At 39.6% G+C, this 16,116-nt stretch overlaps 1 protein-coding gene across 1 annotated transcript in view; it reads left to right on the top strand.

Annotated features, from left to right (window-relative positions):
* The window catches only part of col28a1b (collagen, type XXVIII, alpha 1b), a 30,164-nt gene that overhangs the window by 10,230 nt on the left and 3,818 nt on the right, over positions 1–16,116 (top strand). Inside the window, exons 12-34 of the mRNA XM_061717983.1 lie at positions 1,835–1,903; positions 2,126–2,194; positions 2,295–2,363; positions 2,636–2,704; positions 2,815–2,883; positions 3,794–3,862; positions 4,547–4,615; positions 4,818–4,889; positions 4,996–5,064; positions 5,205–5,276; positions 6,706–6,774; positions 6,851–6,919; positions 7,009–7,077; positions 7,185–7,253; positions 7,672–7,740; positions 8,956–9,024; positions 9,211–9,279; positions 10,447–10,527; positions 10,676–10,711; positions 10,843–10,879; positions 11,786–12,340; positions 13,294–13,475; positions 15,502–15,790. Of these exons, the coding sequence (XP_061573967.1) occupies positions 1,835–1,903; positions 2,126–2,194; positions 2,295–2,363; positions 2,636–2,704; positions 2,815–2,883; positions 3,794–3,862; positions 4,547–4,615; positions 4,818–4,889; positions 4,996–5,064; positions 5,205–5,276; positions 6,706–6,774; positions 6,851–6,919; positions 7,009–7,077; positions 7,185–7,253; positions 7,672–7,740; positions 8,956–9,024; positions 9,211–9,279; positions 10,447–10,527; positions 10,676–10,711; positions 10,843–10,879; positions 11,786–12,340; positions 13,294–13,475; positions 15,502–15,790 (2,359 nt within the window). The remainder of the gene's footprint in view (positions 1–1,834; positions 1,904–2,125; positions 2,195–2,294; positions 2,364–2,635; positions 2,705–2,814; positions 2,884–3,793; positions 3,863–4,546; positions 4,616–4,817; positions 4,890–4,995; positions 5,065–5,204; positions 5,277–6,705; positions 6,775–6,850; positions 6,920–7,008; positions 7,078–7,184; positions 7,254–7,671; positions 7,741–8,955; positions 9,025–9,210; positions 9,280–10,446; positions 10,528–10,675; positions 10,712–10,842; positions 10,880–11,785; positions 12,341–13,293; positions 13,476–15,501; positions 15,791–16,116) is intronic.

Genomic DNA, 16,116 nt, shown 5'->3' with positions numbered 1-16,116 from the left:
ATAGCGTCTATTACAATGCAAGTTGTCTCTAGGCGCTTTCCAGAGACCCAGAACATGACCCCAGAGCAATGATTACATAAACAATAGCAGGTAAAACCTCTCTTAGCAGGAGAAAAACCTTAATCCAAACAGTGGCAAGAAAAACTCCCTTTTAGGAGGGAAGAAACCTTGAAGAAAACCCTTTAGGAGGGAAGAAACCCTTATGATCCAGAACCTGGATCATAAGGGGGGGGGGCTCCTGCAGAAGGCCAGCCAGGTAGAGCAGTAAAGGGGAGATAGGAAAGAAAGAATGAAGAACAGGAGACAGGAGAAGTACAGATATACTGTCAGAGGTGCAAAAGACTATTACTTATTCGTTATCTGGAGAACTAAGAGTTGTATGTACATATTATTGATAGATGGTTAGTTGGTGGACTACAGAGACCACTACAGTATATAAACAGGTGTAGACAGCAGACACTGAGGTGGTCAGATGGGGGGACTGCAGGTTTGCAGCTCCTGAGGCTCTGGCCTGCAAACATGTAACATGTAACACCACAACAAATTATACAAATTACAAGAACAATAGAGAACAATTATGCTCATGAGATACTTCTACCGGTAATTAATAACGGAGGATTGGGCTTTAGGAAGGAAAGAGAAGAAAAGAGAGCAAAAGGGGTGAAGGGCACCGCTTAGTGGATCATGTTGGAGTCCCCCTGCAGCGTAGGCCTATAGAGGCATACATTATCTACGACGGATCTATGTTTGAGACAAGCTGCTCTGGTCTTGTCCTGTAGCTGCAGCTATGGCTACTGGGCCTAACACACTAGAGTTTACTGTAACCATGATTACTCAGAGCTAATCAAAGGTTGTTTGGACTGTCAGTCAGTCACAGGGACAACAAAAGCTCCCACCATCTGCATTAATGGGACGTGCTTATATATCTAGCTTCTATGCCCCCCAGTCACAGCCAAAAATAATAACAATAAAGAATACACCCCAGCAGACAGCATAGGCCAGCAGAACTCTAAACTACACAGCTGCTCGTGCTCAGCCACGTTGGTGCAACATTTTGATACTAAACCTTTAGTTTTCATTTGTTCTCCTAACAAACAATGATGAATAAATAAAACACTCCTCATTAATAAATAACTCCACCCCTTTTCACCAGGCTGCATATATGCTTATTTCTGCGGGTTAGTAGCCCATTTGAACATATACATGTATCTTATTGTCACTTAAAACATAGACCATCAGTGCACGTCAAAACAAAATACTGTTGCAGAGTTGCACGTCTTTCAAAAGGAGCTTGACACCTCCGGAGCCAGCTGCTGCTTCTGCACTGGCTCATTAATGGAAAACCGAAGTTGGCCCGTTGGTCAAGATTCAGGTATACATGGTTCTGAAACTGTAATTATCAAAAAAACGAGTACACAATAAAAATAAATAAAGATGTTCCAAGGTGCAGAAAGTCTAACAAAGTGAAAATCTATATCTAAATGATGGTGAGTAACAATCAGAGGCAACAGCAGAAATCATATATAGTGTGTGAACATGAGCGCCATATCCTGTCATAAGATTACTGTAAAATAAATAAAAGATAAAGCTGACAACCTGAAGACAAAGACACAAATCCAACCAAAAAAATAAGTCAATAAAACATTTTTTTAAGGTAAAAAAATGTAACTTTGTATGAAATTGACTTTGACCTGTGCATGCAGGTTTAGTCCGCTGATGTAGCGCTGAACTGTGTTACTGAAGTTAAAACCATGTTTTTTTGTCATTGTACTTCGCATTATTGTCACCTATGTTGAATTACCACCACAAGACATAAATCTCATAACTTTTTCAGGGAGACAGGGGGTACACGGGTGCACCTGGACCACCAGGAGACATTGGGATTGGATTCCCAGGACCCAAGGTGACTCTTAGATATTTCTTTAAGAGCATCTGTGACAGTCATGTGATCTTGGTCTATCATTAGCTATCAGTAGATAGATAGATTTACTGTAACTGAATATATCTTCAATAAATTACTGCTAGGTTGCTTTTTTGTTTTCTTCTTTAGAAGGAAAAATATTCTACTATTTTTACTGATGGCTGAAGCGGTGGAGGGTGATTGACAGCTGTTGGCTGTTTACAGGGTGATAAAGGTCTTCAGGGCAGACCAGGTTCCACTGGTCCTCCTGGGATCGGAGAACCAGGACTGCCTGTGAGTATGAAGATGCTTGGTGTGAATGCATTGAGATGCATATACGTGCACATACGGATGGACGTATATGTGTTTTTATTGAGACCTGTGTCTGTTCCAGGGACCATCAGGACCAGCTGGAGCAAAAGGAAACTCTGGACTTACCGGAGAGGGGCTTCCAGGACAGAAAGTGAGTCAGGCTTTGATCAGTGCAAAACATAACCTGATCTCACGAGCAACTGTCATTCCTCGTGAATGACAGATATTTAAAGTTGTCAGTTGAAAGGAATAAAGAAAAGAACGTAAACATCATCCACCAAACCTGAAGCAGCTTGCCTGAGCTCCCCCCTAAAATGTGTCTCAGGGTTTCACGAGTATTGAGTCTGACTCTGCACATAAACACAGAGGAAATGAAGTTACGAGGACAACGCTGATGTGTCCGGTCTGTCAACTTTGTTTCAGGGTGATCGAGGATTCGGTGGTCCACCTGGTAGTCGTGGGCTTCCTGGTGTTGGAATCAAAGGCGACAAGGTGAACAGACATTGAATTTATACCCGACTTTGATGTTTATTAGATTTATGAAGGGTCTACCCTCAGAGTTAATTTTGAATGATTGTGTTTGTTTTTCCATCTTTGTCCAGGGTGTTCGTGGGCCATCTGGGCCTCAAGGCACAGTTGGAGCTACGGGGATAGGACTCCAAGGAGAAAAGGTGCTGAGCGGATTAGAGATATTCATGCAGAAAACAAACATTATAAGAGCTATTAAACTTCTGTGCAAAGATTGCAGCATCGCAGTCAAAACAGGTAATTCACATTCAGCCATCTTTGGAAATTCTTCTTGGCAACTTGGACAAATCACTTCATGAGGGAGAAAATAACAAATCTGTCAACTTAAATATTTCAAATTCTCCATTTATTGTGTGAGTTTGAGCCTCATAAAAACATAATGTATAAGCAGAAGAAGATGGTTGTACTGGGTGGAAATTCTCAAAGCTCCTCCTTTAGGAGAGACCACCAGGGGGCGTCCTAACCAGACAGGGAGGGACAGCATTTGTACCTCGGATGACTGAACTTCTAATTCACCCTCTTGAATTTGCAATCTTGTTCTCTCGGTCGCTACCCGGTGAACATAGATGAGGATAGGAAACATCAAATCATAGGCAAATCGAATCAAAGATTGGATGTGCAGGAATGTTTGCCTACACAGAAGACAAAACTGAAATAGTAGTTTTTATGGAGCCGAGCAAGAAAGATTGAAAGTCAGCACTCAGATTTGATGTTTAATAACAACCACCAAGCAGGAGATCTGGAAATGGTGATGGACTGGGACCAAAGCTTCAGTGGTCCCTTTAGGACAGTTGTGAAGTCATTATCACTTAAAGGACTGATGTCTCAGCAGGACTTGTCCATTTATCTTCAGTACACTGCACTAGTGTGACGCCGTCCCTACATAACAGGTCCACCTGGTGAAGCACGTTATTTGTTTTGTACATGAAATGTGCAAATAAACTAATCGGGCTGTGGAGAAGAATGATCATAAGATAAAAATATCAATAAGTCCCTCGCCCCTCTATTTTCATTGTGGTTATTGATTTGTTTTTAATTTAATTTTTCTCCCAGGGAGACCGGGGCCCACCTGGACCTGTAGGACCAAGAGGAGCTTCAGGTATTGGACTAATGGGACCTAAGGTAAGATTTTTGAGGGGGGAGATTCATTAACTGGGGGATATGAACAGGAAGCAAACCACTGATTATGATGTGCAGTCGGCTTATTCTCTCATCTTATATGAAAATTGTGTTTATCAACTTATGAATGTGTGGGATTCCATCGACTGCCAATTAAATCTTTGTCCAAATCTTCTAATGATGTAGGTTCCTCGCCAGACTTTTTTTTATTCTTGTTACCAAGAGATAGGACATGTAAGCCAGAGAATTGGCAACACGATATCCACATGCAGCACCGGCTTTCGGCTTTAGCATTTCTGCAAACCCAGCAGGGTACTGCACCTTATCCAGAAGACAGTCCTCCACGAAGTGATGCAAAAAAATAAAAAACGAAAATGAAACAACACTGGGCCAGTGGGTAAAGCAAGCTGCCCATGTACTGAGGCTGCAGTCCTCCTGCAGTGGTTGCAGGTTCGAGTTCCAGCCTGCAGCCCTTTGCTGCATGTTGTCCCCATTATGTCTCTCTACCCACTTCCTGTCTGCAACTTGAATAAAGGCCACTAGGGCCAAAAATTTTTAAAACAAAAAACACTTCTTCTTCTTCAAACGAAACAAAATATTTAGTAAGAAGTACCGGTATGTTTTCATCGATGTGGAGGAAAACTGAGGAACACTGAAACCCAACTCACGTGTGAATGTTGTCCTCAGGGGAATCAGGGTCCCACCGGCGAGCCCGGACTGACAGGTGAAAGAGGTCAGGGAGATACAGGACCCAAGGTAGGTCGTCGGCTGCACTGCCAGCAAATCCCTTCAAATATTGATAAAAGGGTTTTTTAACATGAAAAAGTGAAAAACTCTTTTGTGTTGCTTTAACTGAATCCTGAGTTATTTAAGGTACAAGACATGTTTGGGGGGTGCAGTAAAAAGACATATTCTTTTAAACATACCACACATTTTTGTGTGCTTTTCTTTTCTTCAGGGTGAACCAGGAACGAAGGGTTTACCAGGAATATCAGGCTTACCGGGAGAGGATGGGATCCCAGGACCAAAGGTGACGTCAAAGCCAGTTTGATCTTTTTTAGGGTTTGTTATAAATATTCAATACGAGTCTGTCTATCCTCGATGTCCTTCTCTGATCTCTTTTCAAACTATTTCAGGGGGACATAGGATTGACGGGGATCAGGGGTCTCGATGGGCCCACTGGTAAAGGAGTCCCTGGAGTGAAGGTAACGTTTTATGTGGTTCGAAAAGTTTCATTAGATATTTTAGTCCGTTTACAGTTACATTTATTTATTGAATTCTGTCCTGTGAAGTCATGATCTAACAGCCACTCATTCAGACAGCGTTTTTTTTGTTACTTTGACAGGGAGACAAGGGCGACAGGGGCAGCCGAGGTCAGCCAGGGTCCGTCGGCCCTCCGGGACCCATGGGACCAAAGGTTCGTACGTCCAGATGTCATAGTGACTTTATATAACATTAGCAACAGCTACGTAAATGTCTGGCTGGAATTATTTGCGTCTCAAAACAGTAAAAAAATATGATATAAAATACAGGAAATATCCATAACTTACTTTGTGTCCTTCAAAACTGGCTAATCTGAATAAATCTGAGAATTGAAACCATTCTGTCATAGCTCTATAGCTCTAGCTTAAAATAGATTTTAGTTGAACTGAGCTAGAAATTGTCCACAAATATGTTTAACTTTTCCTTTTTTTTTTCTTGAAATGTAAATCAAAACTGTCAACACATCAACATGTTGTAAATGAAGGTGCAGGTGTGTCCACACTTTTGACTGGTGTATATTTTTGAGGAAGTACTGCTAGCAGGGATTTAAGCTATCAGCTGCAAAAAAGTATTTTAAATGACAATTTTATTCAATGATTTGAATTGACTGTGTAATGGCATCCTTGTGTCCACTGAAGTAGTTAAAACCAGCCGAAACCTTTGAATATGTTAGAAAACAGCCATTGGATTGTTGTCCGGTGATTCATTGAAGAGAGATAAAAACCAGAAAACATCCAAATGTTGATGTTTTGCAGCCACCGAAATGTTTCTTTTTCAGTTCAAGGTTACAAATGAGTGTAGTTTGAAAGATAAAACCTCCATGAAAAGAACTGCCAAGGATTTATTTTCTTTCTTTTTGTAACTAGAATTGAGAATAACCAGGTTTTAAACCCTATTTCAACACAAAAATGAGTAAAATAAAGCAAAAAGGAAGAAAATGTTGGCAAGAACTGATGAAGTTTAGAGAGAGTAGAGGACACAGAAAAAATAAAGGGGAAAAAAGAAAGGGACAAGGGAAAATAAGAAAGATGTGAGAATGGTTGCAATAATGTAGTTTTGTATTTAAGCATTAACAGTACTATTTACATTTTTTAATGTTTTAAAATCAAGCCAATTAATATAAGCATTTTTATTAAAGAATAAAGCTTAAGCTAACCTATAAAGCTGCTTAATATTACTCTATATCAGTTCTTTTCAAATCTTCCCAAACACCGAGTGTGACCAGTAAATTGTCATGAGGGCTGGTGAAGGAAACGCCCACTCTCACACAAACCCACGCTTCTTAGGAAAACTAGCATCTGCTGCAAAATCAAAATGCAATATATCTGTCACTGATACAGGTTTTACCAAATCGTGATACTAACCCTTGATATGCAGACTGTTGTTTAAGAAAAACAGAGTCCCTTGAAAAGACATCTGACGTGAAATGCATTTAATTTTAACAGTCCATAATGAGCCATTGTTCAAACTTTTAAGGATATGTACTCAAAACAATATTAAAACTCCAAAAAGTCTTCGTACAACCTAACTAAGTTCTGAAATTCAAATTTGATAAATCTTCTTTAAATCTTCCCCTGCCCCAGGGAGAACGGGGAAATACTGGGTCTCCAGGAATAACTGGCCCTCCAGGACGGGGCCTGACCGGTGTCAAGGTAAGCTGGTGATGCTCCACCTAAAGTTGCTGTTAACTTCACAAACAAAAACGCTTTTGTGTCTGGTTTTTGTCAGGGGGAAATGGGTCCACAAGGTCCTCCTGGACAATTGGGAGAGACAGGGATTGGTTTACCTGGACCCAAGGTGAGTTCTCTTCAGGTTTCAGATATTCTCCACTTGTCCATTCGTGGTCAAGACAGTTAATATAAATAATTGATGGTTTGTACTTGTAGGGTGACAGAGGGCTACAAGGGCCTAGTGGGCCGACTGGGCCGAAAGGTGAAGGGCTCCTCGGCCCCCCAGTGAGTGTTTACTACAAACTACACAACAAACTACATATATCTCCTTATTGCTCCTATTATCATACTCAATTGTGTGGTATGTGTCATTTTTTTAAACTGTATCTTAGGGACTTCCAGGGTCCCCTGGCATGACAGGAGAGCCTGGACAGGATGGCATCGGTTTACCGGGAGACAAGGTAACCGTTTCTCACAGAAAAGACAAAAACAATGTCAACAATAAAATGTTAATACTGTGAAGTTCAGAAAAATGTAGCCTGTAATATACAGTAAGTCCAATTTGCATATCATTACTGAGGCTTCTTGAAAGATTTCATGTAATATTTAATTAGAACTGATGAAATTAAATGAATCATATAAAATGAAATGTAATATCTTTGTTTAAAATCATGACTACATAGTCGTTTTTTAAATTAATGTACTTTTTCACAATAATATTGATCTTTTTTTTATTATTAAACTTTTTGGTGTGTATAAATACAGTAGGTTTCACAGCAGGCTGGCAGAAGTTAGAACTAGACATTGTGGCATGATTTCCCCATTTGCATTCACAATGTCTCCAAATGTCTGAATACTATGGTACTGTTTTGTTTTCAGGGAGACAGAGGCTTGTCTGGACCTCCTGGATCTGATGGGCCACCAGGAGTAGGTCTGATCGGTCCAAAGGTAACTCAGTTCAGTTCAGAAGAAGAATATTAAATTCTGTCCTCACAGCAAGCCAGTGATGAAAAGCTGAGCTCTGCTGTTCTAATCGTTATCATAACTCTTGGTGAACCATTTTGGATCAGATAGAAGCTTTTTAGAAGCATTTTAAGACCACCTACTAACAAGGAATTGCAAGTCATCCAATCTTAAAGCAACAGATGCATGGACTAATTTTCCTACATAAATCTGAGACAAGATTAGTCTAATTTTGGAAATATTGCAAAGGTGAAACAAAGAATTTCTGAAAAGCTTGTTTTCTGTATGAATTACAAGACAAATCCTGGTCAAAAGTAACGCTAAGGTTCTTTGCAGTATTGGTTTTCACTATTCTTTCACTAGATGCCAAAGTAATACTATCCGGAGTTGCTTAATGGCTAGCTAGTCTATTTCTGAAGCTATCAGGTCCAAAGACAAAACTTTTTATCTGAGTTGAATAGCAGGAAATTAGCACCATTCTAGGCCTTTCTGTCATAGCCAGTAACTGTCAAGACATACTTATTGTCCTACTAACAGACTTTTAGCCAAATGAATTGATTGTTTAAGTATAATCTTAAGTATAATATTAATAGCAATGAAGGTTTATACCATGTAGTCCAATAATAATACCTAATGGAACCATATATAGAGTGAAATATATTGGTCCAAGCATGGAACCCTGTGGAACACCATGTATGAGGAAGACTGACAATACCAAACTGGTATAAATCAGATAACTATAACTTCAACCATGCAAACAAAGTTTATTTAATCCCAGTAAAGAAGTTTATGTTATAGAAAAAGTAGGTTGATAATCACTTTTATTCGAAAAACAGCTTTTTTGTGTTTCTAAGTAAATGTAGTGTTGATACTTAAAGGGATTGTGACATGAAAAACAAATTTTTCTTGATTTTTTGTGTTTTGTTGGGTGTCTTGACATTGGGAGGAGGAGCGGGGCAATGATTGACAGGAAAGGGGGAAAAGGACGCGTTTTTCACTGCGCAAAAAACACTGTCATAAAAAAAGCCAGGCATGGAGTACTGGAGTGAAGTTTTTCTTGTTACACCTTTTTAGACACATTTGAGGGATATTGGCCAAGACTTTTAGTGTTATAGTAATAGTGTTAAAAGCATGTTAAAAATTATGTCACAATACCTTTAAAGTCAGCTTGTGTCTTGAGTATAATTTCTATTCCTGCAGGGTTCAGTTGGTCAGATGGGACCGCCGGGTCTTCAGGGGCTAGCTGGAGAAGGCATACAAGGATCAAAGGTACTGCTATCACCTATCATCTTCGGCTGGAGCTGTACCTCTAAGATATAAACACTCGAATGATGCTGTTTATAGATCATTTGTATGTTACAGTTAATTTATTTACAGTAAGTCACCAGATGCATCTTAGAGATACAGATTTTCTTTAGATTTGGCCTTAACACAAACTTTGCTGAATGCACGCAGGGGGATCCAGGAGACCAGGGACTCCCTGGACCCAGAGGTCCTCCAGGACAAGGTGTGCAGGGAGAAAAGGTAACATTTTATTGTCTTTATTACCTTTATTATCTCAACTTATGGGCAAGTTTCCATTAGCAGGTTCAGTGGTAGTTTAGTCTAGAATGAGCTCTGAACAAGAATTTTCAGGGAACCTCTGTGAGGCTGAAACACTTGACTTCTTCAGCCTGGCCCTAAAAAGTCGCTGGGTGGGTGATGATTTAGACAGCATTGACAGATTATGCAGTTATTTAGCCGCCTCAATCTCCTCTTCAAGTTCATGCTGCCTTTTCGTCACCACTATTGCAGTGCATGCAAATAGCAAACAGAAATGTAACAACCACCTTAGTTGGAATAACAAAATCAAAGCTGATTTCATTGTTCCACCTTATTCTTCTTCTAATTTTGGTTTTTGGGAGTCTTATCCTTTAATTTGCTAGTTGGTAGGGGTGGACAAAAATATTGATATTGCAATATATCCCAATACTTTGCCGGCCGATACGATATCAATATTCAAAATTTGAATATCAATTTTTATTTATTTAAAAAATAATAAATCATGTTTCAGACGGGTTTTAAATCCAGTACTGCTTTATTCTATACATGGGCTTAAATAATATTGTTAATGTTCAATTCATATTATGTGAATAATATGAAAAACATATGCAAATATGTTGTAACTTTAGCTTGTATAACTACAATAAAATGGCATGGATAATTTGAATTACATTGTTTTGACTCAGTTTGTCCCATGAATTATCTCTATAATCTGATGTACGTGCAACTCGGATTTTAAGATTCATAATGCCTTCTACAGTTTTCAGCAAACTATGTACAACATCGCAATATATCGCAAAATTTGGATATCGCAATATTGTATCGTATCGTGACTCAGGTATCGTGATGTGTATCGTATTGTGAGGTTCTTGGCAATACGCACTCCTAATACCTGGCAAACAGCTAAAGTGGTGCATTACCACCAACATAGAGTGTTAGCTTGCTAATCCTACCAGGTACCAGGTCCGTTACTGTAAATGGTGAAATAACAGCAAAGAGGACCAAGGATGAGATTTCCAGCTTGTTAGGTTTTACTCATGGGCTCCTGTGAATGGAAACCCACATTATGTGATGGCAGACTGACTCTTGCACCATAGACTCACTTTGTCACTTTGGCTGGGAAATCCCACTGTTTCTTTCCTCCTGTAGGGGGATCGAGGCTTCAGAGGTTTGACGGGCAAAAAAGGAGACAGAGGGGAACCTGGAAATGAAGGAAACATCGGGCCTGTGGTACTGGCTTTGACAAGCTCGTTTTTTTGTCGTTAACTACACAAAGAATGTGACAATTCAATATATCATTTTGAGTTGAACTTAGGTATTGAGTAATTTGAAGTAAATCATGACATGTTCTTAAAAAATTATCTTTTTCAAATGACAGGGCAGAGCTGGAGAGAAAGGAGATGCTGGACTCACGGTAAACATATACACACAACTAGAACTAATATTGCAATAGTTGTACAACTCCATTTAGGTAAAAATACAGAAAAACGATATTATGCTAATTATTGATTATTCACGTCTAAACTATTTTACTCTCTCACACAGAGGGATGAGATCATCGAAATAGTGAGATCCTTATGCAGTAAGTATTCAGTCTGTAGAGGATTAGTGAATTACCTCCCTGGTTAATGGTCACAAACAGCATAAGAATATAAAGTAAACTGGAATCTGGCACATTTTTCCCTCTTCCTTATAGGAGCAGCATATCATGAGAAATTTCATGTGTCAGCCTCCGGTGTAAACTCAACAAAGTGCCCAGGAACAAAGTGTGATGGTGTGAATTAGGGATGGGTGGTATGGACTAAAAAATGTATCACGATAATTTCTGGCATTTATCCCGATAACGATAAAAATGACGATAAAAAAAATACCAATTCAACTCCACCTTTGTAACTATAAATCTATCACCACATTCAGTCTTTGGAGCCCCCAAAACACTGCTCTAAAAGAATACTAAATGCTACTAAACTACACCAATGAAATTGAATTAATAAAAAACAATTAAATTAGTATACCTGTACTGCAAAACTGGAATGATTCAAGCTCCTCGCTCTCAGATCCGCCTTCCGCCATGTTTGTTACACAAACACTTACTTTCTTTTTCTCTCTTTCTTTTCTCTTTCTCTCTTTCTCTCTTTCTTTCTTTCAGGCTCATTTCCTTCCTTCCTTCCTTCACGTACGTTGTGCATCGATTTAACGCAGAACCATAAATCCGACTTTACACAAAAATGTCATCAACGGGAATTTATCGTTTTTACCGCGAGATGACAAATTCTTACCATGGGGAATTTTTTTGACAGTATATCGTGAACGGTAAAATATCGCCCATACAGAACTTCCTCTTCATTTGATTGTACGAACATTACAATGATTAATATATCCTGTGGGAGAAAGATAAAACAGCTAAATGAACATCCTTCCATATTTTTTGACAGGGTTTATGAGCATCCTTCACCCTCTTATCTGTGTCTCTTCTCTGCTTCATCAGATTGCGGGAAGAAGTGCATCCAAACACCTTTGGAGCTGATTTTTGTGATCGACAGCTCTGAGAGTGTCGGCCCTGACAACTTCAACATGATCAAAGACTTTGTGAACGCCCTGATCGACCGCACATCGGTGGGCCGGGACAGCGCGCGCATCGGCGTGCTCCTGTACAGCCACATCAACGAGGAGGTCGTCAGGCTGGTGGAGGAGGCCTCGCAGGATGACATCAAATCCAAAGTGCGCTCCATGAACTACCTGGGTGAGGGAACCTACACGGGCAGCGCAGTCCACAAGGCCAACCAGATGTTCAAAATGTCACGGACGGGCGTGAGGAAGGTGGCTATAATCATCACGGACGGACAGGCCGATAAGAGGGACTTGATCAGCCTGGAGACCGCCGTGAACGAAGCCAAAGAAAGCAACATTGAGATGTTTGTGATCGGGGTGGTGAACGAGAGTGACCCCTTCTTTGAGGAGTTCAAGAAGGAGCTCATGTTTATAGCCTCTGATCCTGACAACGAACATTTGTACCTGATTGACGACTTCCGAACCCTTCAAGGTAACAAACTCACAAACGGGTGACTTCTTTTTTTTTGTTTCTCTTTCAAAGTAGGTGGACTGTGAGGATTGTCAGTAACTAGTCACTTAAAAGACATGGTAGTATACAATCAAAGTTAATTTACATAAATATGCAAATACAGGACTGTTTCTTGATATATTCAGATGCATAGGGCCCCTGCAGCCGTTAGGGGGCGCCCAAGCTGTGAGGTTAGTATCAATTTACAGTATTTGGGGATTGAAAATGACCTGTCTTTATTTGTAGCCCTACCCAGGTAAACTCCCATATCTGGTTCACGAAATGTGAATCAAACAAGTTTTGTGGGAGAACATTATATAGTCAATTCAAATTCAATTCAAAATACTTTATTTATCCCCGAAGGGAAATTAATTAACATGACAATTAATTTTAGCACTTGCAACAATTGACCTACATCGAAATAAACTGCTATTTTAAGCATCTGAAAAGACTCAAAAATGCAATTCCCCTTAAGTGATAGTGTGGATAAGGTCGCCACAGGGGAAACAAAGTAATTAAAATTTTGTAAGTGTACATAAAGTTCACAAAAAATACTGTTTGTACAGGCGTCTCCTTCAATACTTAGAAATTTAAAGTGTTAGAAGCAAAGGTGGACTGAGGGGGGTACAGAAATAAAATATGGATGAGTCTACTATCTAACATAAACACAATGGAGGCGTTGTGTGAATATCTGATATTATTGATGTAGTTGATGTTGACAACAAAAACAGCAAACGGTTAATCTCGAAGTACAAGAATGAAAACAAATTAAGCCAAAAAAAATGGAAACCCTTTTTAAAGAAAGGCGAGAAGTTTAGTAAAATGTAACAGTAATGTGATTTGTTGATTTATTCAAACCTTTATTATAAATACAAGTAAAATGAAGTAATCAGGAGCGCTGCAGGTTAACGGTTGTGATCTCCGTCTTTCTTCAGGTCTGGAGAAACTATTGCTGACTTGTGTCTTTGAACTGGGGCAGAGTAAGTTGTTCGGCCCCATGCCGAGCTCAGAACAGGCTCTGGGATTCCCAGAGATCTTCAGCATTCGAAAACCCCCGTACCGGCCAGGCCCGGGCACGCCCACCTTCACAGGAGACTTCAGGAGGGTCCAGATGATGGTGAGCAAAACAAAGCCGGGCTTTTTTTAAAAGAATGAGTTTTTGTTAAATTTACTCCTGATTTTGGTGTAACCATGGTGAGATCCGAAGAGCTCTCCGAGGAAGATGATTGATCTTTTACAGCAGATTATTAAAATCGTGCATATATAAAGTTATCATTTATAAATTATTTTCTTAGTGAAATGTAATGAACAAACACAAAACGGGTTTTAAATCAGATTTTTAGCCCTGGATGAATAAAAGAAACCCCTTCTTCATGATTTGTGTTTAAGAAACAGTTTGCAAGACAAATAAATAGATGTGAGCAAAAAGCAACAGCAAAGAAGATGTTAAATATGTGAAATAGAAACAATGATGAGAGAAAGGGATTTTGTTCTTATTCGGTGGTTTTAGTTAAAAATAATAATAACAGTAATAAAAAAACAGAAAGGATAAACGTTTTGAGGAGAGTTGAGTTGCAAAATCATAAAATTCAAATGGTCTGTTTTGTTTTATACTAAATTCTCTTTTTTTTCCCCTTTCAACTTCCTGAAATCCCAGTTTTAGTTTTTTATGCATCTTTTATCCACCTGGTGCCAGAACGTCTGGACCAAAGTGCTTTAAACAAGTAATCTGAAGGTGAATTATTTACAGGTGATGTGTTTGATATGGACCAGTCAGCATTGGGGTTAAAACTAAAATACAACCTCATGCCAGCGGTGAATCGTTCAGAATGTCCTGGTTTGTGGGCGTTTCTGCTGCAGCAGATCCTGCTCCACTCGCCATCACAGAATTGATGCTGAAACTGAGGTGGACCACGCATTACGTCATGAACCAAATGCTCCAAGAACGTTTCAGGGAACCCAACTGGGTGTTTGAATTCCTGCACATTTTATATTTTGACCTGAAAATGAACTTAACCATTAATTCCATGTACAGACTAAATACCATGTCCATGTTGAAGTACAGCAGACTGGTAGTCAAGACTACCTAAACCGAGACCAAGACAGACCAAGACTAGTGACTCTGATGAAGGCGGAAGTAATCGCTAAAACATATCCGGTATTAATAAAAACCTAAATATTCTTGTCTGACGGAAAGAATCAGCAAGTTAAAGACCAAGACTAGTTCAGCTCAAGAGAGCTGAGACCGAGACCAAAGAAAACCTAGTTACCATCCTGGTTCAGCTAGTTTCCATATGAGGTTGTTTTCAACTGCAGCACAATAACACAGGGAAGTGGATGATGATGTTGAACTCACTATAAATGTTTTCATCCATCAGCTGAGATCAGATATGTGTGGCGACTGCACTACCGCTATTTCTACACTATTGGAGGATTGACTCCAGTGCTTTTAAGGATTGACACGACTACTAACTAGTCCCAAAGTCCTCTAACAGAATAACCAGCCTCCAACACCCCCCTCCACCTCAGAAAAGGAATGAATAGTAAATGTTACCGATTTAAATTGGACTTAATTTGTAGATTAAACATGAATTTTAAATATTAAATACACAATATTAGATACACACAATTATCGACTTGAACTTGCATTATTTACCATTAAAGTAGCCATATTACACCGTATATCAGCATCACTGAAATTACATAAACCTGATGCTTAATCAATCACAACGATATGCAAATATTATGCAAAAGCCAAAAATGCCATATATTTATCGACACAAAACTGTAATTAAATACAGACACATGCAGATGCACCAAAACCTGCATTAAATCAAATGCAAAATACAAATCGTTTACAAAACTGTACATTAACAAGAGGAAGAACTGGTGATCACAGGATTCTGTCACCTTGGTGTGTAACGGCATCTCAGTTATCAGAGTCCGAGACCTGGAGAGACCCAGGGACCCGAAAGCAAGACAAGACCAAGACCACAAAAAGACACAAGACTGGTCTCGAGAACTACAAGTCTAAAGTACAGTACAGTTATTTAAGGTCTTAGGAGGTTTAAGCAAACACTAGCACGTCTTCTCTAATAGATAAATGAAATGAACTAAAGCCAACCTTCCCTCCACTGCCGCAGCCCGACTCTTCAGCATCCAAGTCCACCAAAGAATCCCTCAAACTACAGAGACCCAAGATCAGCGAAGACAGAACCCTCTCCAAAACACAAAGGTTTCCCTTCTTCGACAGGGAGCCCTTCAGGCCCGTAACAGAATTTCTCCCACAGTTTGAGATGAACAACCCCACGCGCCACATCAACGGAGCCATCGGGCCCGCTGGTCCCACGCTGAGGGCCCTGCCGGAGGAGGAGATGCCTGCACCGTCTCCACCCACTCCCCAGCTGCTGCCCTCGGACACCCAAACATCAGGTAACTGTGGAACAGACCGGGGGGGGGGGGGCCTTTTACATTTACATTCAGACTGAATATGTCCTAAGACTTTACACCAATCACTAAGTAATACTTCATTAATTAATAATCAGAGTAAAGTTGAATTGTCTTCAGAAAGGTTTAGATGTTTAGTTACAGCTGGGTCAATGACGAATAAGGATTTTCAACAGGTCAATTTTAAAATAATAAAAAAAAGAATATCTATTGCAGTAGTTCAAATATTAAGAATGTTGTGTACACATAAATTCATGTAAATATTTTAAATTAAGTGATTTCAGAGTTTTTTGTCAAGATGAATTGGCACT

This window comes from Cololabis saira, chromosome 3 (assembly GCF_033807715.1).
Source record: "Cololabis saira isolate AMF1-May2022 chromosome 3, fColSai1.1, whole genome shotgun sequence".
NCBI lineage: Eukaryota > Metazoa > Chordata > Actinopteri > Beloniformes > Belonidae > Cololabis > Cololabis saira.
Note: the sequence above shows the minus strand (reverse complement) of the source record. Positions and strands in the feature narration are given on the sequence as shown.